The sequence below is a fragment of the Telopea speciosissima genome, chromosome 10 (genome assembly GCF_018873765.1).
Source record: "Telopea speciosissima isolate NSW1024214 ecotype Mountain lineage chromosome 10, Tspe_v1, whole genome shotgun sequence".
NCBI classification, from domain to species: domain Eukaryota; kingdom Viridiplantae; phylum Streptophyta; class Magnoliopsida; order Proteales; family Proteaceae; genus Telopea; species Telopea speciosissima.
The window spans coordinates 45247869-45273527 of NC_057925.1; the positions used below are offsets into that span (position 1 = coordinate 45247869).

General features: G+C 42.8%; 1 protein-coding gene across 1 annotated transcript; it reads left to right on the forward strand.

The window, feature by feature from the left end:
- The first annotated feature begins 34 nt into the window (after positions 1-34).
- Positions 35-25043, forward strand: LOC122644127 (probable plastidic glucose transporter 1). Its single transcript, XM_043837731.1, is given in 12 exon segments — positions 35-358; positions 465-585; positions 813-1013; positions 3292-3391; positions 5820-5932; positions 20536-20629; positions 20781-20937; positions 22387-22533; positions 22621-22694; positions 22976-23064; positions 23649-23763; positions 24588-25043. Coding segments are annotated over 12 exon segments (1704 nt in total). The 5' UTR covers positions 35-54; the 3' UTR covers positions 24777-25043.
- The last annotated feature ends 616 nt before the right edge of the window (positions 25044-25659 follow it).

Genomic DNA, 25659 nt, shown 5'->3' on the forward strand with positions numbered 1-25659 from the left:
CCTCGACAGCTGTGTGGCGGTGTTGTCTCTATCACGAGAAACTTCAATACTTCAATGATCCTTTCACTGATTAGTCTCGCACACTTTGATGTACGGACTGTTACGATCAAATCACAGTTTCCAGGTCGGAATACGAATCGTCCCTCACTTCCGATGTGGATCGCCGCGGTACAAGCATCACCTTCACCCGTTCCGACAATCACTTTCTCTCAATTTACTTTTAAACCCAAATGTTTCCGTCGTCCTCTTGTTGCGAAACTGCCGTTCCGTTTACGTTTATGTTCGTATCGGAGAAAGCTAGAAATCCCGGCTACAAAGAAGCAAACTTCACAGTTGGAAGAGACTCAGAAACCAACTGGTTTATCTTCTTCTTCCACCTTCCATACCCTTGTCTTCTACTCTCTTCTTCTTCTTCTCCTTTGTCGTTTCTGAAAATGTTTTTTTGGGATTACTTGATTCTGCAGAGAGCAAAATTGTATCACTGTCTAAGAAGGAAGATGGAGAGTCTGACTTTGGTTGGTTACCTGTTTTTCCTCATGTGCTGGTGGCTTCCATGGCTAACGTTCTCTTTGGATATCACATAGGGTAAACTTCTCCTCTGCGTCCGTGATTCTGAATACCATATTACTATTTCAGTTGTGGAAATCAGCTTATTTTAATAGCTTAAATCTTCATATGGCTCATTTTCATTGTAAAACTGTAAAGTGGATATTACAGGCAATATAAGTTATGATCTTCTTGGTTGCATTTGGTGAATGTTACAAAACCTTGGCGGTGCTTGTTTGAGAACTTAGACTGCTGTAGTTTCACAGGTTAATGAATGGTCCGATAGTATCCATTGCACGGGAGCTTAGTTTTGAAGGAAATTCACTTCTTGAGGGACTTGTGGTCAGCATATTCATAGCTGGCGCATTTATTGGAAGCATAAGCTCTGGATCACTGGTTGATAACCTTGGATGTCGGGGCACAATTCAGATTGATACGCTTCCATTAATTCTTGGGGCAATTTTAAGGTATTCCAGATTGCTCATTTACATTATCTGTTTTGCAATTGGCATTGAGATGATGCGTATCTTCTACATTGTTGATTATATGATTGTTTAGTTCTTTTCCTTTGTTTTGACATTTACTAAATTTACTTGATACAAGCGTGTTGAAATTCAGCAGGGTTGGAAGTAATTTGACTAGTTTGATTTCTACCATTTCAGAACGTTCAGAGTTCAACTTAAATATGTGTTTCAAATATTTTTTTTTTTAAATGATTACCAATATCAATTGTCCCTTAGTTTCATTTTATTGTTTTCAAACCCAATAAAATAAAACTAAGGAATGAGTATAACACCCCACCCTGCCTCTTTATTAAGTGGGTTAACAAAAACAATGACACAACAAGAAACAAGTCTGGATCACCTACCCGTGGGTGAATGCTTCATGTATGGGTTTGTGATGCCCCTCTAAACACTCTTAATGGATGTATGGAGGGCATTTATAGAAGCAAAAGGACACGTGTCATCATGAAACCATATGTTGTGACAAATTCTGACTTGTGCAACGGTTCGTCTGGTCAGGTCGTCCTTGAGTGGGCCTGCACAGGCAAAAACCACAGAAAGGCAAAGAAATGCCTGAGCCGGTTAGTACACTCCGATGCCTAAGTCAGAGCTTGCAACAGATAAATCTCAAGCTAGAGAGCTTAAGCTAAAACCCAAGTGAAGTCCCCTTACCTATGCCTAGCATGGCTATTTATAGCTTTGAGTCGCTAAACGGTACTTGAATTTTACCTGTTTATAGATAATAACTTCGGTTCCATGTAGTCCTTGGTGGCAGGATCCTTAACTGACACGTGTATGACCTAGGGTCATGCATAACGTGTGATTCTAGGGTCATGCGGAATGTGTGACCTTTAACTGACCGGGGTCAATTGTGGTGAGTTATTGTTAATTAGAGTTAATCTGGGTTGTCTTGATGCTGATGGCCGACCCGATCTGTGTGTTGACCGAGCTGAAGATGGTCTTCTTCAACCACGTGTCACGAGACGATTTGTCTGAGTTGGTTATGACTCATCACCATACATGAGGCATTCACGTACGGATAGGTGATCCGGTTTCACAAGAACCCCCCCAATCTGACAGGAAATGGTATAGAACATCTAATGAATGTTTCTGTTTGATTAGCATGGAACAACAGGAAATGATACACAAAGGGGAAATTTTCTAATAAAAGGTTAAAAAAGGAGCCGGTTGGGTCAATTTATGGTTTGTTGGGTTAAAGTACAGTTTTAAAAACCAGACTAGAGGCCAAACTGTCCTGATATCGTATAAAACTTGGAATCTAACCAGAAAATAGAATTCATTTAGGTTTACGGTTCCATTTTATCCTGGTTTGACCAGTCAGTTGGATCCTTATTTTTAGAACCATGGGTTCAACACAAATGTTACCCATTTGCTTAGTGTCCATTTGTTGTTTACCCATAATTGACCTAAAAGATACTCGGAATTAATGGGTCATTTACGTGCTGAGTACTGCCTCCCTATAAACAGCAAAATGGCCAAGCAAAAGGATTCTGTCATCTATTTGATGCCTTTGATTGTGTGTACTCATTAAATTGATTAATATCTTCACAGTTTGCCACTCAAAATGTGATCATCCCTTTGCATTGGAACCCACTCTGTAGGCTTGTTTTTTATGGCTTTTAGAAGCTCTATTGTTTCTTTTTTTTTCCAATTGCACTGAAGACAGTGCGGGTGCCAATACTTATAATTTTTGGTGGTGTACCAGTTGTCCTTGAGCCTTGACATAAGTGCTCTGCGTAAGTGCATAACCCACTAGTGCATCTTTATTGTGAGGAGTAGTCTAGATGAGTGCCTTGGCACAATAGTAAGGTTGCTCTATTGAAACCTGGTGTTCACGAGTTCGAATCAAGGAAACAGCCTCTCCACGAAGCAAAGCGGGGGTAAGGCTGCGTACATCTACCCCTCCCCAGGCCCTGCAATAGTGGGAGCCTCGTGCACTAGGACGCTCTTAGTCTAGATTAGTGCCTAAATAGGCTGATACTGTTACCATCTAAAATTGGAACTAACACAAGTATGGTGGAATACTTTATGTGCTTTTGCAGATTATCAAGCTTCAATTATTCCTGAAGTTTAAATTGACCCTTTTGCTGGTTTCACCTCCCTTTGTGGTTATGTCCTCACCTGAAATCTTTTCAGTCCTGTCTTTTCTTTTTGAATTATTATCTGTTTTTGACACTAAAAAGTATTTATAATTATTTACTGCTATTTTATTGTGTTTCAGTGCACAAGCCCACTCCTTGGATGAAATGCTTTAGGGAAGATTTCTTGTTGGCCTTGGTATTGGTGTGAACACTGCCCTTGTTCCAATTTATATTTCAGAGGTACTGGTCCTTCTTAAAGATAAAGTTGAAATCCATTCTTATTATATGTTCATTTCACTGTTTGAAATGAAGAGCAAATATTCGTGCATGCATTTTATGCCATATAGAGGGGTGATGATTGTCAATTTCAATTTGTTGTGATGATTCTGATTTAGTAAAGCAAATTAAAGAGAAAGAAGGTGTTCTTATTTAAGTGATCACAATGTTAGTTGTGACTTGTGATTTGTAGTGAAGTTAGGTGATAATTTGGGGGTAAACTGCTTCTTGTTTTGTTCTTTTATTATCACCATTTTTACTAGGGAAGAGGGGTCACTAGCCTTATAACTACAAGGGGGAAAAAACATCAAAGTAGCAATATGGCATCAATGAGAGCTTTTTGGTCTTCTTATTTTTCTTTTCTGTATGCATTCTAAATGTGTATGTGCATGTGTGTTGGGAAAATTATGCTAAAACACATGAAAGAACATTTTTCTGCAACTATTTGTTCTGGTATAATTTCAAACAAATCTTGAAGGAACATTTTCAAGTCTTTGCCTGTGGTTTAATAGATATATTTTCTTTTTCCTCCACGTGGATTCCATTTGACTTGCATTATGCCATCTTAATAATTCCTAAGCAGTTATTTACTTTAGACTGGCTTGGATCACCCAAAGTCCTCTATTTGATATCTTCCCTGAAGATAATTGGTGATGAGGTATGGTAGGCTGAAAAAATCAACACTGATAAACCTACAGAAAACAGAATCGCAGTGAACCTAAAATACAGCAGAAACTTGAGTGAACAGAACTCTCAAACGTTGAACTCAATGAAGATGAAATTAATATATTCTAGAGGACTTGTGAGGGTGAAAAAGTGGTAAAAATATCAAAGGAAGTTAACGGCCGGATGGTGAGGAACTGAACAACAACAACAAACTCAGCCTTATCCCAACTTAATGGGGGGAAAAAAAAAGGGGAGTAGAGAGATGGAAAGAGGGATGGGAAATGAGATGAAAAGTGAAGAATTGAAAACGACAAATGAACGATGAAAAATAAAAGAAAGGTGAAAGATAAAAGTAAGAGGAAAGAGGCACAGCCCAGCAAGTCAGGAGAATCTCAGCTAAATAGGGTCTGCTACATGGATCCTTGCCCTCCAATATCTATCTGAGGTCATACATGGTGCAAGACCTAGACTATGCATGTCCTTCCTAATGTAGTCCTAGATAGGTAGGAGACCTACTAGGAGCCAAGCAACCAGGATCTGTTGAGCTGCTGGTTCGATGGGGGCAGAATTGAGGTTTTATGTCAATTTTAGGGTTAGGGTTAGGTCAATGGGAGTGTGTCTTATATGGTAAAGCTAGGCAGGTGTAGGGGAGTCTAATGAACTAGGTTTTATGGGTTTTGGATGGGTAGAAGTAGATTAGATGGAATTGGGCAGCAACTAGGGTTAGGGTTTTGGGTTTTTGAAAAGAGGGAAGTGAGGGATTTTAGGGTTTATAGAGGGAATTAAGGTGGGGGCTTTGGATTGAGCTCTCCTAGGGTGGAGATGAACACTTGGCCAAAGTATGGAGGTGTTTTGATGGCTGGAATTGTCTAGGTGGATTTTTAGGGTTTGGGGAATTTAATGGAGATGAGGGAAATTAGGGTTTAGATGATGGGATGGGTCTGAAGTTGGGATCAAGTGGAGGGAATACTGTGAAGGTATTGTAATTAAAATATGGATGGATTCTGATGGTGGAATAGTGCTGGACAGAATGTGAAGGTATAGGGTTTTAATGGATTGATAGCTCTAATGGAGTATTGGCAATGGGGATTGATGGGCTGGGTTTAGAGGATTAGGAGAAGAAGGGGGATGGCTGATAATAGTAACCACTTACTTGGAGTTGCAGGTCTTCAATGGCAGCAGCTTAAAGACAAGTAGCAGGTCCTCCCAATCTACAAGATGCAAGGAGTCAACTGGAGATCCATCAGTCCCTTCACCTTGATATGACTCACAAAGCAACACTCAATAGAGCAAGGCAGCAGCAGCAATGGCAGCAAGCAAGAGCTATTTTTTAAATTCTGAATTGTGGGGGAGCCTCCCACGATATGCTATATTTATAATATGGCCAATGGCCTAATTTCTATTCAACCTAGGAGTTTGATCACTAGGCTGATTCCTAATACAACTCACTCCCCCTATAGAAATTGTGGTGGGGTGTGGGGACTAAAAAACAACTTAAAATAAAAGAATATTCCTTCAGCAATAAAAGAATAAAAATCACTTAAAAGTACTGTTGTTGAGAATCTCGATTAAGATATGTACTTGGTGGAATATTCTAATTTTAATGTGTTGTTATTCTTGGTTCCTTATGTTGCTCTGCATCTTAAGGGATCATAGGAGATGATTTTTACTTTCAACCATTTATTGACATCTTTATTCATCAGTTCCCTTATCAATTTTGTTGTAGGTTTCACCAACAAGGTATAGGGGTTCATTGGGAACCTTGTGTCAAATTGGCACGTGCATAGGAATAATCGCATCCCTGTTCTTAGGAATTCCTTCTGAAAGTGATCCACATTGGTGAGGCTCGTCTTTTTCTAGTATCTTATGGGTTACGCAGGTTTGAAGCCATGGTTTTTTCTTTTTTCCCTTCTTCTTTTTCCTTGAGTAAATTCATGAAAGATTAAGTTGGACAATTCATCAAAATACACTTATGACCAAAAAAAGGGAGGTCAGGGAGGAAAAAGGACTAAGGCTGGCAGATCTATGCTTAAGACCCATCAGTAGTGGTATTTCCTTATATCAATAACTGCAGAGAGTTTATTAATTCAATGTATGAAAGTACAAAGCATTCCTTTCTTCTAAATGTTCAAGAGCGAAGAATTTTGGACAGAAGTGAAGAAAAAAAAAACTCTCCCCCCCCCCCCCACTCCCAAAAAAAAAGCAAAAGGAGAGAAACTGTGGGCAGAGCTGGAAACTCCATCAATTCTTGACGGTCATTGGGTTGTTCTGACAACTGTACCTCTCCTCCCCTGGGGCTTCTGAATTATCACTTTCATTCTTTTGGTTCTCACATTTCCATCATTTACCAACCCCTAATCAAATATGCTGCACTTTTTGTGATGGAAATAGCTGATTTCCTTTAAGATGTACTTTATAATTTAAAATGCTCTCCCACCTCCTTCTGGACTGAGAAAAAGTCTTGTCTTTCCCTCTCCCATATTTAGCTTAATATAAAGTAATAAGGTCATAATGTCCATTTAGAAGGTGTGGAGATCTGAGAAATATGGCTTATGACGATATGGTCACAGCCCCTCTTTATTTATAATGAGCTGGAGAACATTCCAGAATAGGTACAAAGACAGAAACATCCCTAGGACAAAACTACCCTTGAACCCATATTACAACACTCCCCTTTAAGTTGGTACATAAATATCAAACATGCCCAACTTGCCAACTATAGTACTAAAACTTTTACTACTAATTCCCTTAGTGAGAATATCAGCTAATTGCTCACTAGATTGGACGAAAGGAATGCAAACAACTCCTTGTTCCAGCTTCTCTTTGATGAAGTGACGATCGATCTTGACATGCTTGGTTTGATCATGTTGACTTGGATTATGTGCGATGCTGATTGCTGATTTGTTGTCGCAATAGAGGTGCATAGGCAACTCAACTTGGACACATAAATCCTGAAGTCCCTGAAGCCAAAGGAATTCACATATACCATGGGCCATAGCCCTAAACTCTAATTCTGCACTGGATCGAGCAACTACAATTTGCTTCTTGCTTCGCCAATTGACCAAGTTACATCCAACAAAGGTGCAATAACCTGAGGTGGATCTTCTGTCAATCGGACAGCCTGCCCAGTCAACATCGGTAAAAGCCTAAACTCTCAAGTGATTTTGAGGAGAGAAAGAATACCTTTTCTTGGAGAAGACTTCAAATTCCTCAAAATTCTATATGCTGCCTATAGATGGGTTGAGTGCGGGTCATGCATATATTGGCTAACAAGACTCACATCAAAGGCTATATCTTGCCGTGTGGGAAAGATTTATCAAGCATCCCACTAACCTTTGGTAACTCCCCTTATATACTGGATCTCCATCCTTACTCTTTAGATGAGTATTAGGCTCTAGTGGAGTTCAACAAGCTTACACCCAAGTATCCCTGCATTTGACAGAGTCAAAAGGTCAAATGTATACTTCCGTTGAGAAGGGAAGATATCTTGAGCAAAGTGGGCCACCTCAATTACAAGAAAATATCTCAGCTTCTCAGATCCTTAATTTCAAACTATGTCCCTAAAAAGGTCTTTAGTTTGCTTATTTCATTGGCATCACTCTCAGTAATTACTATGTCATCTGCATAGACAATCAAAACTATAATATGCTGGCCAGTCTTCTTGATGAACAATGTATGATCAGCATTGCTTTGTTTAAAAACTATTAACACCATGGCTCTATGGAAATGGTCAAACCAAGCTCTTGGGGATTGCTTAAGGCCATATAGAGCTCTCTTCAAACGACACACTTTGCCTTGAGTTTCTAGGGCAGCGAAGCCAGGAGGGATATCCATATACACCTCTTCTTCAAGGCCCCCGTGGAGAAAGACATTCTTCACATCAAGTTGTTGGAGATCACATCCTTGGTTGACAGCACAAGAGATAATTACCATGACTGTATTCATCTTAGCAACTGGGGCAAAGGTTTCGTGATAGTCAATCCCAGAAGTCTGGGTAAAACCTTTAGCAACCAACCTTGCCTTGTATCTTTCTACCGTTCCATCGGCCTTCTGTTTAACTGTAAAAACCCATTTGCAGCCTATGGGTTTCTTCCTGGAGGAAGATTCACCAAGTCCCAAGTGTCATTTTTTCGTAGAGCACTCATTTCTTCATTCATTGCTTCTTTCCACCTTAAATTCCTTAGTGCTTCCTGCAAGGTATTAGGGATGGAAACAGAGGACAAGGAAGAAACAAACACATAGAAAGATGGAGAAAGAGAGTTATATGAAACAACATTAGAAATGGGATGCTAAGTAGAACTTCTACGTGGCTTATAGATAGCAATGGGTAAGCCAAGACTAGGATCGAAGGAGACTCACCAAAAGGTACAAGAGTACTTCCAGTACTTGAGACTGGTAATGTCGATTGGTTAGGAGCAGTGGTGGTGGTATTGTCAACTTTCTTTCTTTTATGCCACGTTCCTTTAGTAAAGGTCTTCAAAATAGGCTCATCATTCCCCTCCCCCTGAATTAAAGTCTGTTTCTGCTCTCCTTGGATTAAAGGCTGATCCCGTTCTTGTCCTGTTATACCATCTTCAAGCTCAATAGACTGATCTTCTATTGTAGGCACATCAACTTCCAATGGGGCAATTAAAAGCATCTCTTCAATTGTAGACTCCCCTTCAATTGTAGACTCCCCTTGAAGAGGTGCAAGAGATGGAAAATAAGCCTCATTTTCCGAAAAATAGCATCCATGGTAACAAACAATTTCCAGGAAGGAGGATGGTAACATTTTTACCCCTTTTTGGGTAGCAAAAAAAAGGGCATACCCAGTGCACAAGGCTCCCGCTATTGCGGGGTTTGGGGAGGGTCATAATGTACGTAGCCTTTGATGCAGATTCATCACCAAATAGGGCTTGTTTCATTGGGAATAAGTCTAGGGTTGGGTTACATACATGTTGGGCCTTTGATCCCATGGGTTTCTAATGTAATAGGCCACTTTTTTTTTTTTTTTTGAAAATAATTATATTACCGAGCCCCCAAGAGGGGGCAGGAAAGAAAGAACCCGAGAACCAATGTACAAGAGGGAGAAGAAAATGAGGGGGAGGGGAGATAGAAAAGGAGAATAAAGGGGGAGGGCGATCCTCCAGCCTACGCAGAGGAGGAGGAGCGTAAAAGGGCATTATCAAGGCCCCAACAAGTCAAAATGTGCCTGTTTCTAGGGATGTCCGAGAAGGGTCTCTGGTGGATACAGCTGAGCTTTGAGGACACATCGAAGGAGATGGCTTTCCAAATCATATCAAAAGATCTAGAGTTGGAAGATCATCTCCTGAGATTCCTTTCCATCCAAATATGATGAACAGCGGCGCTGAAGACCAGCTTTCCAATAGTGTTACAAGTGGAGTTCCCAAAGAAGGTTTTGAGCAACCAAAGCCATTCACGGTCAAATCTTTTGATCCTTCTGCTACGCGGCCAAATGGAGGATAAGGTTTTTTTCCAAATGAAGGAGGTGAAGGGGCAGGCAAAGAAGAGATGAGGGGTATCTTCACGGCTGGTCCAGCAAAGTTTGCAAGAGGGGGAGGCTGGGATGGTGCGGTGAATTAGGAAGGCTTGGGTAGGCAGGCAAAGTCAGAAGGCTCTCCAAACAGTTAGGCTGTGGCGGGGAATGTGGCCCTTGAACCAGACTAGGTTGTGCCAGGGAACCGAGGGTCTAGGGTCTCTGGAAAAGTTCCAAGCAGAAGAGGAGGAGAAGTTACCAGTGGGGGAGGGGAGCCAGGTGACCTTATCAGCGCGGGGGGGAGGGGTTTAGCATAAGTGGTAAAGGGTTTACCAAATTTGAGAGATAATAACTGGGTTGAGGGAGGGGTGGGGGGTCCAAGAGCCAGAGGAGATGAGGGAGGAGACCGAGGTGTCCTTGGGGAGGCCAAAGGAGTAAATGGCTCTAGGACCAAGAAGATTGTAGAGGATACCTAATGGGTGCCAAGGGTCAAGCCAGAGAGAGGTGGAATTGCCATCAATAATGGAGAAGGAGATACCACGGAGAGCCAGAGGGTGGAGGGAGAGGATCTTATGCCAAATCCAAGAGGAGTCAGCACGAGTGGGGACAGTCCAGATGGAGTCAGATTTAAGGAGATGAGATTAGACCCAAGAAACCCAGATAGAATCCTGGTGGGAAGAGATTCTCCAGAGGAGCTTAAGGATGTCCGCCGTGTTAGAGTCACGGATGCGGCGGATGCCTAGACCACCTTCAGATTTGGGGAGACAGATAGATTTCTAGCTAACTGGGTGGAGAAATCTGGGTGTGTTACTACCCTTCTAAAGGAAAGCGCAGAAGATGCGCTCAATGGCCTTGATGGTAGATTTGGGGATGCAGAAGATACCAGTCCGATAGATGTAAGTAGCTTGAAGGACCGAACGGATACATTCGAGTCTACCAGCGTAAGAAAGAAGCTTGCCTTTCCATAGCTGGAGACGCTTACGAATGTTGTCAAGCATGGGAGTACAATGATGGCTCGAGAGCCTGGCAGGGATGAGGGGAAGACCAAGGTAGATGATAAGCAGAGAGCCGATGGAGAAACTAGTTAAGAGGCGAAGGGATTCTTTAGTAGAGTCCGAGATACCTGAGAGAAAGATTTTGGATTTAAGAAGATTGACACGGAGACCAGAGAGAGACTCAAAGAGATGGAGCGATTCCATGATTTCAGAGATGGAGGAGTGGGACGCCTTAGAGAAGATCATTAGATCACCAGCAAAGGCCAGATGGGAGAGGTTGGTGTGCTTGCATTTTGGGAGAGGGGAGATGAGGTGGAGATCAGTTTTGGTTTGGAGGCTTCTGGATAGGACTTCCAAGGTAAGGGAGAAGAGAAAAGGGGAGAGGGGGCAGCCTTAGTGAATTCCAACTTTGGAGCAGAAAAACCCAGCGGGAGAACCATTAACCAAGACAGAGAAGGAGGGGGAGGAGATACAGGCGTAAATCCAGCGGATGAAGACAGGGGGGAAGCCCATAAAAGAGAGCACATCACAGATGAAATCCCAACGAATGGAGTCAAAAGCTTTGTGAAGATCGATTTTTAAGAGAGCCGCCGAGGAATGAGACTTGCGGTCAAAGCCTCAGATGATCTCAGAGCAGAGGATGATGTTATCCGCAATGCTCTGGCCGGCGATGAAGGCCGACTGGTTTGGTAACAAGGGAGGGAATAACTACTTTAATCCGGTTGGCAAGAATCTTGGCAATGAACTTATAGATGAGATTACAAAGGGAGATGGGCTGAAAGTCAGTCAGAGAAGTAGCCCTGTCCATTTTAGGGATAAGGCAGATAAAGGTTTGGTTGATCTGAGCCAGCTGACCAGGCTTGAAGAAGAAGCTATGGATGGCTTTGAAGATCTCTCCTTTAAAGGAGTCCCTACAGCTGAGGAAGAATCCCATACTGAAACCATCAGGGCCAGGAGCCTTGTTGGACTTGTGGGAAAGGATTGCCTATGAAATTTCATCATCAGAGGGGATGGCAGTGAGGGAGTTGAAGAGGGAGGGCGGAATAAATTTATCAATGAGAGCCGGGGGAATAGGGGAAGGGGGAGGGAGGGATTGAAAAGGGTGGCGAAGAAAGAGGATGCAGCTTCTTTGATTTCAGAGGGAGAGGAGAGTGAGGCCCCATTAGAGTCGAGGAGGAGGGTGATGGAGTTCGAATTCTGCCTAGCTTTAAAGGAGCGGTGGAAATGAGCAGAGTTCGAATCGCCAAGCTCAAGCCATTTGGAACGAGATTTTTGGCGAAGAAAGCTTTCCTCAGCGAGGGAGAGAGAGGAAAGCTCTTCAGAGAGGCGCCTCTCATCAATGGCAAAAGTCGGGTTGAGAGGGTCAGACTGGAGCTTGAATTGGATTAGAGAGAGATTGGAACGGCAGGAAGAGAGCATGGAGGGAATGTTACCAAAGGTGGAGAGGTTCCACCTACGGAGAGAAGATTTTGTATTTCTGAGCTTGCGAGCAAGGGCAACCAGAGGGAGAGAGTGAGAAGAAATTGGTAAGCGCCAGGCTTTCTTGATGGTAGGCAGATAGAGGGGGTGGGATGTCCACATGTCAAAGAACTTAAAAAGCTTGGGGCCAAACGAGGAGTAAGGCCGGAGGGAGATGAGGCAAGGGCAATGATTGGAAAGACCTTGGACAAGAAAGGATGCATGAGAATGGGGGAGAGAGGAGAGCCAGACTTCATTAACAAGAAACCGGTCAAGCTTGCAGGCGATGCGATCAAGACCAACGCGACGGTTGTGCCAAGTAAGGGGGGAACCTGACCAACGGAGATCATCCAGGCCAAGATCCTCAATGCAGTCGTTGAAGGGATCAACCGTCAAGAGGTCAATGGGCCTACCATCCAGTTTTTCAAGATGGGAGCGGACCACATTGAAATCCCCACCAATCCCCCAAGGAAGAGAATCCATACCAGGCTTAAGGAGGGTGAGGTCGGTCCAGAGAGAGAGGCGATCGATGGCTTGGTTGAAAGCATAGACCACAGTGAGAAAGAAGGGAGAGGGGGAGTTTTGAAAAGTAAGACGAAGGTGGACGAACTGGGAAGTGGAGCGAGTGAGGGAGATGTGGAGCTTGGAGGGGTCCCAGAGAATCCAGATCCGACCCGAAGGCGAGTGGGAGTAATTGGAAAGGACCAGGAGGGGGCGATGGATGAAGCAATGCGGGGAGCATTTTCTTGGAGAACACGGGTCTCAAGGAGACCACAGAAGGAAGAGTTAGAGGATTTGATGAAGTAACGAAGCTCAAGATGCTTGGCCAAAGAGTTGAGGCCACGGACATTCCAAATAAAGCCAGACAACAGGGGAACTAAGATAAGGGGGGCAACTCAATCCTAGGAGGGGTGCTCTTGTGCCACCTACGGGCATAGGCAACCGCAGGGCTACTCAGTAAAGGCCGACGAGGGGGGAGGGGCAACGCTACCCCGGGAAGGAAGGGGTGGAATCTGGCAGATAATGCTAGCTAGGTAGGGGAAGGTGGGGACAAGGGAGGAGATAGAAGGGGGTGGCCAAAAGGAGAGGAAAGGGGTTCCGAGGTGGAGCGGGTGAGGGTAGGATGGGAAGAGAAGGGATAGGGAAGAGGGTTGGGGTAGGATTTTTGGTAGAGATGGGCCAAGGGTTTGATGATGGGAAGGTTGTAGGTAAAAAAGGAAGTGGGCTGTGGAGACGGGCTCGGGTGGGCCAAGGTAGTGGGTTGAGATGTGGTTTTAGAGGTGGAGGGGGAGATAGGCCTAGGAGATGGGCCCGATAGAGGGGGTGGGTGGGTAGAGGAAGTTGCAAAAGTGGGATTAAAAGGGTTATTGGGCCTAGAGGATGGGCCCGAGAGAGGGGGTGGGGTGGAAGATGAGGTTGCACTATTGGCAATAAAAGGGTTAATGGGCCGTGAAGATGGGCCCAAGAGAGAGGATGGGTGGGTTGAGGAGGTTGCAGCAAAGGAATTAAAAGAGGTATTGGGATCACGTGTTGGAAACCACGTGTAGGGGGGGTGGGTAAAGGGGTGGTAAATTTGTAATTAAAACTTGATCAAGGGTTGGGGACTTAAAGGACGACAAAAGGGGGGGTTATACCTGAGCGCATGGATCAGATTTTTATCGCGCAAATGGCTAAGGCACCAAAAATGGGAATTTGCAGTGACCAAGCTAGACTCGCAGCTACCCATTTCTGGAGGGGGAGGATCAACGATGGGGAGGCCAATCTCAGCCGAATCTTCAGACCTTGAAAGGAGAGGCGACAACAGCAACGTTTTAGTGCTCTTAGGCAATAGGGCTACATCGTCGTCAACAAAAGCAGGTTGACCAAAGCTACTGCCAAGGGAGGGAACAGTGCTTTTGCTGAGGGAGGTTGCAGGAGCTGCTTCCATCGAACCAGGCGCAGAGGGCAGGACAACAGTGGTAGCAGAGGATGCAGGTTTTGTTTCAATCGAGGGCTTCACTGTAGGTGGAAGCGTACGGCGGCGATTGTTACTCCGTTAACGGGAGATCGATCGTCCCCTTAGTGGCGAGACAGACGCGACATCAATGAGAGGGCTTGGAGCAGGGGCAATCACATGGACTGGAGCAGACTGAGAAGCTGGAGCCATGACAGGATCTGAGTCATCAGTGCAAGGCATCGAAGGAGGCATCTCTGTAGCGGAAGAAGAAACGACAGCCGGCAAGGCTATGAGAGAAAGGGGGGCAGTGGTTGCATAGTCCTTCAAAGAGTGGCAAAAAATTTGGCAGTGGTCACAGTTAGGAGGTATCCATTCAAATTTGGCTGGTTGGGTGAAACAAAACCCATCGTCTTCAACGACAGTGATGAAAGAGGGAGGAGCAAACTCAGCAGATACATCCTCACAAATTCTGGCAAAAGAGAGTCTATCCATCTTGCGAGTACGAGCGTCAGTATGCAACGGGAAACCAATGACGGAACCAAGGCGACTTAAGCAGTCACGAGACCAGTAATGGAGTGGAAGACCAGGTAGGGTGATCCACAAGGGAATAGAGCTGAAGTCGACCTTGTGGAGCAGGAGATGGGGGGTCCATTGCCTAAGGAAGATAGGCTTAGACCCAACCATCCAAGGGGCACCATCAATAACTCGGGCTTTAGCTTCATCCGAGAAGAAACAAAAAACGAAAACCTCAGTGTCAAGGAGAAAGGTGTCAAAGGAGCCAGCAGGTTTCCATTGCTTCGACAGGGAGGCTTTGACAAGGTTGAAGGGAGGTCTGGGTCCAAGGAAGTGCCCAACCAGGCAGGAAGTCCATTTGGGAATTGTAGGGGAAAGGAGAGAATTAGGGCAGTGGACAACCGAGAGCCCATTTTCAAGAGCAGGGGGAATGAAGAGGAGAGAAGAGTCAGCAGAGGAGGGGGGGTTGAGGGTGACTGGAGAAGGGATGACCAGGATTTGGTACTGATAATTTGCGAAGCAGAGGGAGGGGTTGATGGAGTTAATGGAGGCAGGGAGATAGGGAGGGTAGGTACTGAAGGGGAAGATGCCGGAGGCAGGGAGGGGGAAGGGGCTGAAGGAGTCATTCGGGGAAAAAAAGCGTAACTACTACTGTAATAGGCCACTTTTATGGGCCTAAAATATGGGTAAATAGGTTGCATACAGGATTAGCTCCCATACTTAGTTTTATTTCCATACTTTGTTTTTTATTTGGTGTTTTAAATTGAATCGGTTCAACCAATGGTTCAATTTAAGTGATTTTATTAGTTTTTCTTTTAGTTGTTTAGTTGGGCTGGATTAGGACTCTATTTTGAGTCTATTTCAATTTCTTAGTCAGTTTAAGTTAGCTAATAGGTTAGGGATAGGATTAGGCCTTTCCTTTTTAGTGTCTAAGTCTATTTTTGAGTCTTCTATATAAGTTTGTAAGGGAGGTCAGCATTGAATACGAATTTGAATGTTGCCTTTGTTGTTGCCTTTGCTCCATCGTGAGTGTGCCTTGTGAGTAATATCAAGGTGAAGGGATTGGTGGGTCTCCAATCGACTCCTTGCATCGTGAAGATCGGGAAGGGCTGCTACTTATCTCCTTGCATCGTGAAGATCGGGAGACCCCATTGTTCATCTTCAAAGTTGCTGCCATTGAAGATATCTTCAAATTCAGTAAGTTTGAATCTGAACTTTGTTTAAACCACCTTCTTCTCACTCCTACCCTAACTAGGATTCTTCCATAACTTCAAATCTGTCCATCAGTTTCAAACCAAACTTTCAGCATACATCCCTTACATCATTATTGACACTCGATCCAAGTTTCATCAGACCCCCGCCACCCTAAACCCTAGAATCTCCTTCTCCTACCTCCATTAGGAATTGTCTCAAATAACCTTTTCTTGCTGTCCAACTCATCTAACCTACTTCCATTCACTCAAACATCATAAAACCTATACCATTAGACTTCCCTACACCTGCCTATCATTACCATATAAGACAACCCTAACCTAAACCTAACTTTAACCCTAATTTTGACCTAAAATTCAATTATGCCCAAAATTGCAGAATTTCAAAACTCATCCAAACCCTAACTTTTTTTATACCATAATAGCCCTCTAGACCTGCCCATTAATACCCTATAAACCCCTTTCCCAATATCCAACCCTAACCCTAGTTTTGCCCTAAATTACTAAACCCTAACCCAATCGGCCAGCTTTTGTGTGGACCCCATTACCCTGGCTCCCAGTAGATCTCCTACCTATCTAGGACTACATTAGCCTTATCCCTGTTTTCGCGGAGAGGCTATTTCCTGACTCGAACCTGTGACCACTTGGTCACAATGGAGCAACCTTTACCATTGCACCAGCCACCAAGGCCCGCCCTCTTCCTTTTGGGTAGCAGAATATCCCAAAAAAAATGCATCGTAACCCTTTTGGACTGAACTTGCCATTGACATGATGATTGCAAGCAAAAACCACACAACCAAAAACTTTGGGAGGCACGACAAAGAATGACGATCCCAATAACACCTCAAGAGGGCAGCGAGAGGCCAACACCCGTCAAGGTAAACTATTAATAAGATAGGTTGCCAAGAGAACTGCATCACCCCAAAACCGAGGAGGAACATTCATTGCAAACATCAATTATCTAGCAACTTCCAAAATGTGATGATTCTTCCTTTTAGCCACACCATCTGGGTAGGGGTGTCCATACAGGAGGTCTGATGTATAATCCCATGAGCAGACAAATAGGCCTGAAGAGAACCATCAATGTATTCCTTCCCGTTGTCAGTCCTAAGAATTTCACCTTGGCATCAAATTGCGTCTGGATCATTTTGTGGAACAGTTGAAAACAAGAGAATACATCGCTCTTCTGCTGCATAAGATTCACCCAGGTGGTACAGCTGAAACAGTCAATAAATGTGACAAACCAGCGATAACCAGATGTAGAAACACAACGGGCAGGGCCCAAACATCAGAATGGATTAAACCAAAAGGAGTTAAACTTCTATTATCCGAGACAGGGTAAACAACTCTAGTGTACTTCACGAAAATGCAAGCATCAACACATAAAATTGTTTTACAATTATTGACTAAACTAGAAAATAAAGTAGATAAAATGCCTATAGGGGGGTGTACCAACCGACGATGCCACCTATGTAGATCATCCAAAGCCAATGCAAAAGAGTCAAAAGTAGAGGCCTAACCAGGTGGAGAACTGTCAAGCAAGAAGAGATCATCAACCACTTTACCACTACCAATTGTACGACCAATCACCAAGTCCTGGAAAAGACAATGAATATGAAAGAAAATTACTTTGCAATTTAGATCCCGTGTAAGACTACTAATAGAGAGTAAATTAGTAGAAAAGTTAGGAACATGCAATACTGAGGAAAGAGATAAGGAAGGAGTGCACTTAATGATGCCCTTCCCAGAAACAAGGGAAAGGGAACCATCAGCCACATGAACTTTACTATTACTTGATAAAGGAGAATATTGACAAAATTGAGTAGGGGAACTGGTCATATGATCAATAGCATCTAAGTCAATTATCCAGGAATTGGATATGACAGAGGTACTATGGCCATAGAAGAAAATACCTGAGTTATGGGAGGAGGAAGAAGGCTGGTCAAAGGACCCTGGCACAGAGGTGGCTGAAGCTGCAGATGGAGTTGATGAAGAAGATGAGTCAAGCCTGGTCATCAGACGATGTAGGTGCTAGAGTTCTTCCTGAGAAAGTGAATGGTCAGAAACAGTGTCCTCAGAGGAAGTGTGATTAGCTCTAGCTAAAGAACAACTCTACCCACGTCTCCGAGTATCATTAGGATTGAGGATGCCCATGTAATTTCCAGCACTTGTCTTTTGTATGTCTTTCTTTCCCACAAAATCGCACTTCACCAGAATATGATCAGGAGTGGTACGAATACCAGTACCATGAGAAAGTCCCCCACAAGATGAACTCTGTGGACTAGACAAGAGAGTTGATCGTTCTTGGGTAACTGGATGAACCATAGCATTGCGACGGCTGTCCTCTGATTGCACCATGGCATAAGCCTGCTCCAATGTACGAAAGGGATCATGATTCAAGACATGAGCCCAAATCTGATCAAACTCAATGTTGAGGCGAGCAAGGAAGTCAAAGACATGGAGACCATCTTCCCATTTTTTGAAAGTAGTAGCATCAATATCACAGGTAGTGGTGAAGGACCCATAAAAATCCAATTGTTGCCACATGCTATGCAGCTTGGAATAATATTGGGAAAGAGATGCTCTTGTTGTTTGGCAGCATGTATTTTTTGGCGAAGTTCATAACACTGGGCAGCATTATCGACCTATAAGTGTCCTTAGCACTCTTCCAAATTTTGGCAGCAGTATTGAGAAAAAGATAACCTCCAGCGATTTCAGGATCCATGGAGTTTATGAGATATGACATCACGAGAAAATTGGGTGTCACCCATTTATCATGAAAAGGACCAGCTTCAGTAGGCTTAACAGATGTCCCTGTAATGTAGCCAGAAAGACCATGAGAACCAATGGCAAGGAAACAAGACCGCAACCACATCGAGTAATTGCTCTCATTTAATTTAATGGGGTTAGCAGGGAACGGTAGGAAATCACGTTGAAATGATGTGGTGGAGATTTCAGAGTCGCCCATAGTTGCTGGTTAGGACAAAATCACAAACTCCTCAACAGCAAAGGGATCCCGAAAGAAATATTAAACGTCCATAATCAAAGAGAAGATTAAGACCATGGATTGGTCAAAAATCTCTTGGTGTGGGAAAAACTCACCACCAAGGGTGAACCAAGAGAGGGACGAGGGCGGATGTGGTGGTTGGTGTAGAAGAAGGCGGCGGTGGCTGGTGAAGGTGGGGGTGGTTGTGCTTGGAATCGAGAAGAAGGGAGACGGAGATAGAGGAGGGAGGTGGTGCCTGGTGGTGCTTGCAGTGCAAGAAACGAGAAAGGGAAAGATAGAGAGAGAGAGACAGTGGAGAGAGCTAGGGGTTCGCGAAGAGAACCATTAGGGTTTGGATTCCGATGTGGATCCCAGCTCTGATACCATGTGGAGATTTGAGAAATATGGCGTAACGATATGCTCACAGCCCCTCTTTATTTATAATGAGCTGGAGAACATTCCAGAAAAGGTACAAAGATAGAAATATCCCTAGGACAAAACTACCCTTGAACCCATGTTTCGTACACAGTCCATTTAGGAAGCCTTCTACCTAAATGGCCCTAAAAATTTGCCACGTGGCAAACCATATGGCACCCAAATTTTGTGGCAGATAGACCCATAGGTCCCCTGCTGACATATCAAGTTTTAGCCCAATTAGAGTTTACCAAGTTGCAAAATATAGCTTTGAAAATCCAGGACTATGGGAGAGTGCACAGTACTGGTCTGAGTACTATAGGCATGCACATACATACATTGGGATACATGTCAATACATGAGAGGGTTTTTTATTACATTAGGGTCTGAAACTTGACACAGCTAATCTAAACCATGTTCTCTCTCTGCTCAGTAGTAAGAATTGCCACATCATCGGTTGTTGTGGCTCAAAATGTTGGATCATTTAGAAAGCCCTGCCAAAAAGGGGCTGTGTAAAGGCAATTTTCCCCATTTAGAAAATACTTAATATAAATAAGAAAGTTTAAGGAGACAATTCTTTGAACATGTACTTGGAAATTTAGAAAAAATAATATGAAAGGGCTATGCAGAGATCCTTTGGAATGGAATTGTTTAAGTGCAGAATGGTGGAGGGCGCAAGTTCATTTCTTGAAGTGGAGTCATTTCTCAAAATCCTAAAATGACCTCATTTGTCCCTTTTACTTAACCATTTGGCCAATTTCCATTGTAGACCTATCATGCTTCTGATTTTTGCCACTGAATTTCCAGAAAGATCACTAACACTGGATTTCAGTTCAATTTCTGGATCTCTGATTGCCACAATGCAACCTTACAACCAAGTGTGTTTTCTTCTTTGTGGGACTTCTGACGCATCCTCACAAATTGCCATTCTTGATGTCTTTAACCACTGCTGTTGTTGCAATAAAAAATATTCTCTTCTCTCCTTAGGCTGAATTTCCTTCATCCTGCTGCCCTTTTATTTTGAGACTATTTGCAAATCACTTGTCCCTCTCAAGGGTGTCTGCCTGGTGACTGGTGGGCATTATAACAACTATGGGGATCCCTACGAGGTTTTTTTTTGTTGGTGGCTTTTCTTTTTTTTTTTTGGGGGGGGGGGGGGAGGAGTTATGGCTTCACCGTTTTTTTTCTTTCTTAATTCTTATGCAAGACTACTTGTACATCCATGCAAGCATTTGTATTTTACCTGGTAACTATGTGCATGCATTTTGACTCACTGTACTCCTGCAGAAGACTCATATGTGTGATGTGGCAAGGATGATATTTATTCAATGTCCATTTCATAGCAGCCATCTCTTATTCTTCTTGACCACAGATGTGAAGAATCTAGACACTTTTGGATGGATGTTTTCATCATGAATATGCTGGAGAAGTCTTATTAAATTTTTGCTTGCAGGTGGAGAACGATGTTATACATTGCAAGTTTCCCTGCTTTTATCCTTACATTTGGAATGCAGTTTGCTGTTGAGAGTCCCCGCTGGCTATGCAAAGTAGGATCTTGCTTTATGTCTCAATTCGTCAATGTACATTCATAAATTTACATATTTATACAGTATGTGATAAAATCAACTTTTTTTTTTGGGTTGTTGTAATGGAAGTCCAAAAAGTGTGTTCAAAGCTACATTGTTGCTGGTTTTGCAGGTAGGAAGATTGGATGATGCTAAAACTGTTATCCGCAACCTCTGGGGAAAGTCTGAAGTTGACAAATCAATTGAAGAATTTCAGTCGGTTATTAGAAATGATGGTAGTGATTTGGAGAGCAGCTGGTTGGAACTCCTTGAGGAGCCTCACAGGAGAGGTAATGTTCAGTGATGAGAACCACTTATGTATGAATGGCTTGTAGTGAATATTTGGGCAGTGTCATCACTTTATGGTCTAGGTTATGGTACATTTTAGGATGATTTTTAATGATATCTATGGTTTCTTTAATTGTGCAAGCTTCCAATGTTGCTGCTTGATATTGAGGCTCTAAAACAAGACATCTGTCAGACTACAACCTTGCTGCAATGAGTCACTAGGGGTGGCAATGGATACCCATTGCCTGCCTTACCCTACCATAGTTTGGACTTTGGGAGGTAGGTTAGGATTTGATACCTGTAATAAAACAAGGAGAGTGAGGGTAAGGATTTCACCCTATAAGAAACGGGAGGGGAAGGACTTACCTGTCCAGCTAAACAGGGAGAGTGTATATGCCTTGATAGGGCCAATTAGGTAATTCATGCACAGATACACACCTTTTAAAAACAACCGCCTACCCACCCAGGACACGTATATTCATGTGAACTAACCCAAGGCCCAGCCCATATATCCATTATTCCTCCCATCCAATCTACACATTGTTAAGTCCAAGGCTGTCGCAGTAACTGGATGTAGCCCGATCCGAGCAGAGAAGATGGGTTCCTCTGTGCTCGAGGGTTCCCCTCCCACATGTCTTCAACTTTCTCTCCTCCAGTCCTCTTCTTTCTTTTGTTTGTTTGTTTGTTTTTTTTTTTTTTTTTTAAATCTCTCTCTTTATGCACATGCATGATCTCATCCATGTCGCTTTATGTAGACAATATCCAACACCCAATGAAAATATTAGAAAAAACATTAATTTTATGGGAGAGGGTTGGGCATGCCAACAGCTTTTGGTAAACTAGCAGCATACACCAGTCACAGGGTTGGACACAGGATTGCAAGGTCTTTTCCATAGGGTGAGGAGAGAGAAAGACATGCTCGCACCCTGGCGCCCTGGCCTGCCCAGCCTTTTCCCTAATTTTATATCATAAAGGGGATGGGTTTTGTGTACGACCGCTTTCAGAAATCGAAAGCTTCATATTCAGAGGGGGGGGTTTGGTATTTTAAAAGGGGTTTAATCCGCATCTAAGGGTTTCAAGTACGACCGTGCACCATGCACGACCATACATGAAAATTTTTGCCTATAAAAAAATAAAACGCCTTGAAGAATAATGTGAGTGACTGCCCAGCTCTTGACAACACGACTTGTATCCTAGACGCTGCCTAGGTGACGCCTTGACAAATATGATTCTATAAACCATTCTAAGGCAACACCTTGACAACTATGATGCTATAAACCATTCCAATGCAACACCTTGAGAACTATGATTCTATAAATCCCGTTATATGCATCTCTTAATGTAATTCTTCTTCTTTAGTTGCTTAAATCTCATTGCTCTTTCTGATTTCAAGTAGACTATGTTCCATCAATGTGCACGGTTTTAAGCACTGAAGTTTTGCATGATCACAGTTGCTTTCATTGGAGGCGCACTTTTTGTACTTCAACAGTTTGCAGGCATAAATGGAGTTCTCTATTTCTCATCCTTGACTTTTCATGATGTTGGCATTACAAGCAGTGCTTTGGCAAGCTTATTAGTTGGATTTACCAACTTTGGAGGTATTTATTCATATTTTCATACCCATGAATTTAAATGTGCTTTTGGCTTGAAAACATTTACTCACCGTGTCTGTTGATCATCTCTAGGGGCACTGTTTGCTTCATACTTAATTGACAAGCAAGGAAGGAAAAAGCTTCTGATAGGAAGCTACTTGGGAATGGTGTGTGAGAATTAATTGCTATTGTAATAAATTTGGATTAATGATGCGGAATTATTTCAATCCATTATTGGCATTTACATCATATGTGGGGCGTCCAGGTTCAAAATCATACAAACTGAGAAAACACAGACAAATTTTACACATTTATATGTATCAACATATTGCTAACTGGGGAATATTTTTCTGCTGGTTCATGGTAGTATGTACTATAATTTCTTCTGTAGAAGTTTTAGCATAGTATTGATTATGACACTCCCGACTTTATCTCCATTTGTTTTCAGGCAGCTTCGATGTTTCTAATTGTTTATGCCATCAGTTCTCCATTGGATGAGCAACTTGCTCACAACTTGTCAATACTAGGAACCCTCATGTATGTCTTCTCTGTCATGTCCTCATGAAATGATAATGCCCTCAAAATATCTATCTCATGCTTCTGGTTATATTGCTTAAAATAGTTTTATTCAGGAAACTACTCAGGATGTATTGTTCAACTGTTTTGCTCCTGGACATGGCTCATAACCAACATTAGAGACTTAACAGTATCATCAGAGAGTACATGTACATTTCTGGTATTTTGTACCACTTAAGTTTGACCATATGTTTGGCCATCACCACATTAGCTTAGATCTGAAGCTGGATCTGCATCCATATAACTGGTAAATATAGAATGCATAGTTTTGTGAGTAATTTGAAGAACATTGTGAAATTCATATCCTTATTGAGCCATAAACGTGCTTATTAATGTCATGTACTCTATCAAGATACAAACAAATCTGAGCGTTCTATTCCCTACTTTGTCCCTGATGCATAAAAAAATTCATTGAAATGTTAAGAGGCTGATGTCTACTTTAAATTTCATATATTAATCGGAACTTTGGAAAATTTAGAAATTTTCTCTCTAAGGATATATACATTATTTACTCCCCCTTTTACATTCATATGTTCTTCCTGTAGGTACATATTCACCTTTGCTGTAGGTGCAGGACCAGTTACTGCTCTTATTATTCCAGAGCTTAGCAGCACCAGAACACGTGGGAAAATCATGGGCTTCAGTCTCTGTGTTCATTGGGTATGTATTGATGTAATTGTTCAACAGATGACAATAGAAATGGGCATGACGGAGTAGACCTGTGTGAAATACTGAGGCATTGTTGTCTACATTTCCATTGGCAAGTTTTAGACCTGAATATGGAATAAAAAATGGGCCATTACCCAGTGCAAGGCCAACTTTCACGGGTTCCCAGGAGAGGTAGATTCAGTCTTGATCGGTCCTAATCTTCATCACTTTACATCAAGCCCTCAGACTCGAAATTCTGTCTTCACCCTGGCAGCTTGAGCTTTTACAATTCCACCAAGTGACGGCCAGTTAGACCTGAATATGTTATATTCTTAATTACCTGGATCTCAAGTACATCAGATCCCAGTCCTGCTCAAAGGGTAGAACCTGGGTCTACTGGCTTACCCTTCTTTGCAAATACCTTTCCAGTGAACTTCTCAGCTCCTAATATTGTGATAAAGAATGGACTGAATATCCCTTCACCCATGGTGAAGGAAAAATTCCTTCCTCGTGGCCATTGGTATCATCAGATGCCCAAGTGGAGGGGTAGTGTCGACTCCAATAGGTGGTGGCAGTTTGTGATTGGCATATGGTCACATCACCAATGGTGAGGGGATTCTTCCTCCCCCATTGGTGAAGGAAATCCTTCGCCTTAAAGGGTAAAGAATTTGTAAGCAAGGGTTTTTGGTTGCACTACCATACCATTTCACTTTTACTTTTCTCAGAGAACAATGATATACCTAACTATTTGTGCTCCTAACAATATTTGCATTCAAACATGAGCCCAACTCTCAGACCCACCTGAGCTTTGTCTTTACATTTTGCAATAATTTCAGGTTTGCAACTTCATGGTGGGTCTGTATTTTCTCGAGCTGGTTGATAGATTTGGAATTTCTCCGGTTTATGCAAGCTTTGGTGGAGTTTCCTTGCTTTCAGCGATGTTTGCTAATAATTTCATTGTCGAGACAAAAGGGCGCTCTCTTGAGGAGATAGAGATGTTGTTAAAGCTGGCAGAAAAAAAGTAAGTAACCCAATTCTACTCCAAAGGAAATGAGAGAATAGAGAAAACATGGTATAGAGGATGCCGTGATAAAAGGGCGATTTTTGCATATCAGTATTTTCACGCAGGCTCAAGTGAGTTTTGAAGACTTGCTTCGCTGCTTCAAAAGCATTACCCAAATTGCTAGTTCCATAATGAGTCTTGCGTGGCTGTGCTGGTCAGGATTGACATGAGTAGCAGTGGGAGACCAAACTCATCTGGATGCTTACTGCTGGAATACTCTATTGACCATCTGTAATTTATGCAGCTCTCTCTAATATGGTACCTTACCATATTGACCCAAATTTAAAACAATTTTTATATTTGCAGAGGTGGTACTATTACTATAGAATATGGACCAAGTTTCCTTCCACCCACGGTGAATGGGATCCCATTCCCATTCACTGAGTGGGAGAGGGCGGGAATGGGTATTGGGAGGGTATTTTGGAACATACTAAAACCCTAGGAGGGTTTTGTGAACACCCTAGGATGGTGGGTGACTTTGTCTAGGGAATATAACGAACATAGTAGAAAATAGTCGGTACCCTCTAATTTCATGATAATTCAAATTGCACAAGTCTGGTTCACCTCTTGTATGTACAAGCGTAAAAGCCTTGACATTTTGGGCTATATGGTAGAGATGAAACCACCCCCCCCCCCCAAAAAAAAGTTGATGTTTGTGACCATCGGTGTCGGATCCGATAACTGATCTGCTATTGAAAGAACTAAACTGTGGACCTATTGCTCCTCATGGTTGGGAGCAATTTCTTTGACATATTTGTTAAGGGGAAAGTTTTCTGCCACAGGTGGATGAGGGTTCCCACAGCATCCTTGGATCTTTAATTACTCTTTCCTGCACAATACGGGTC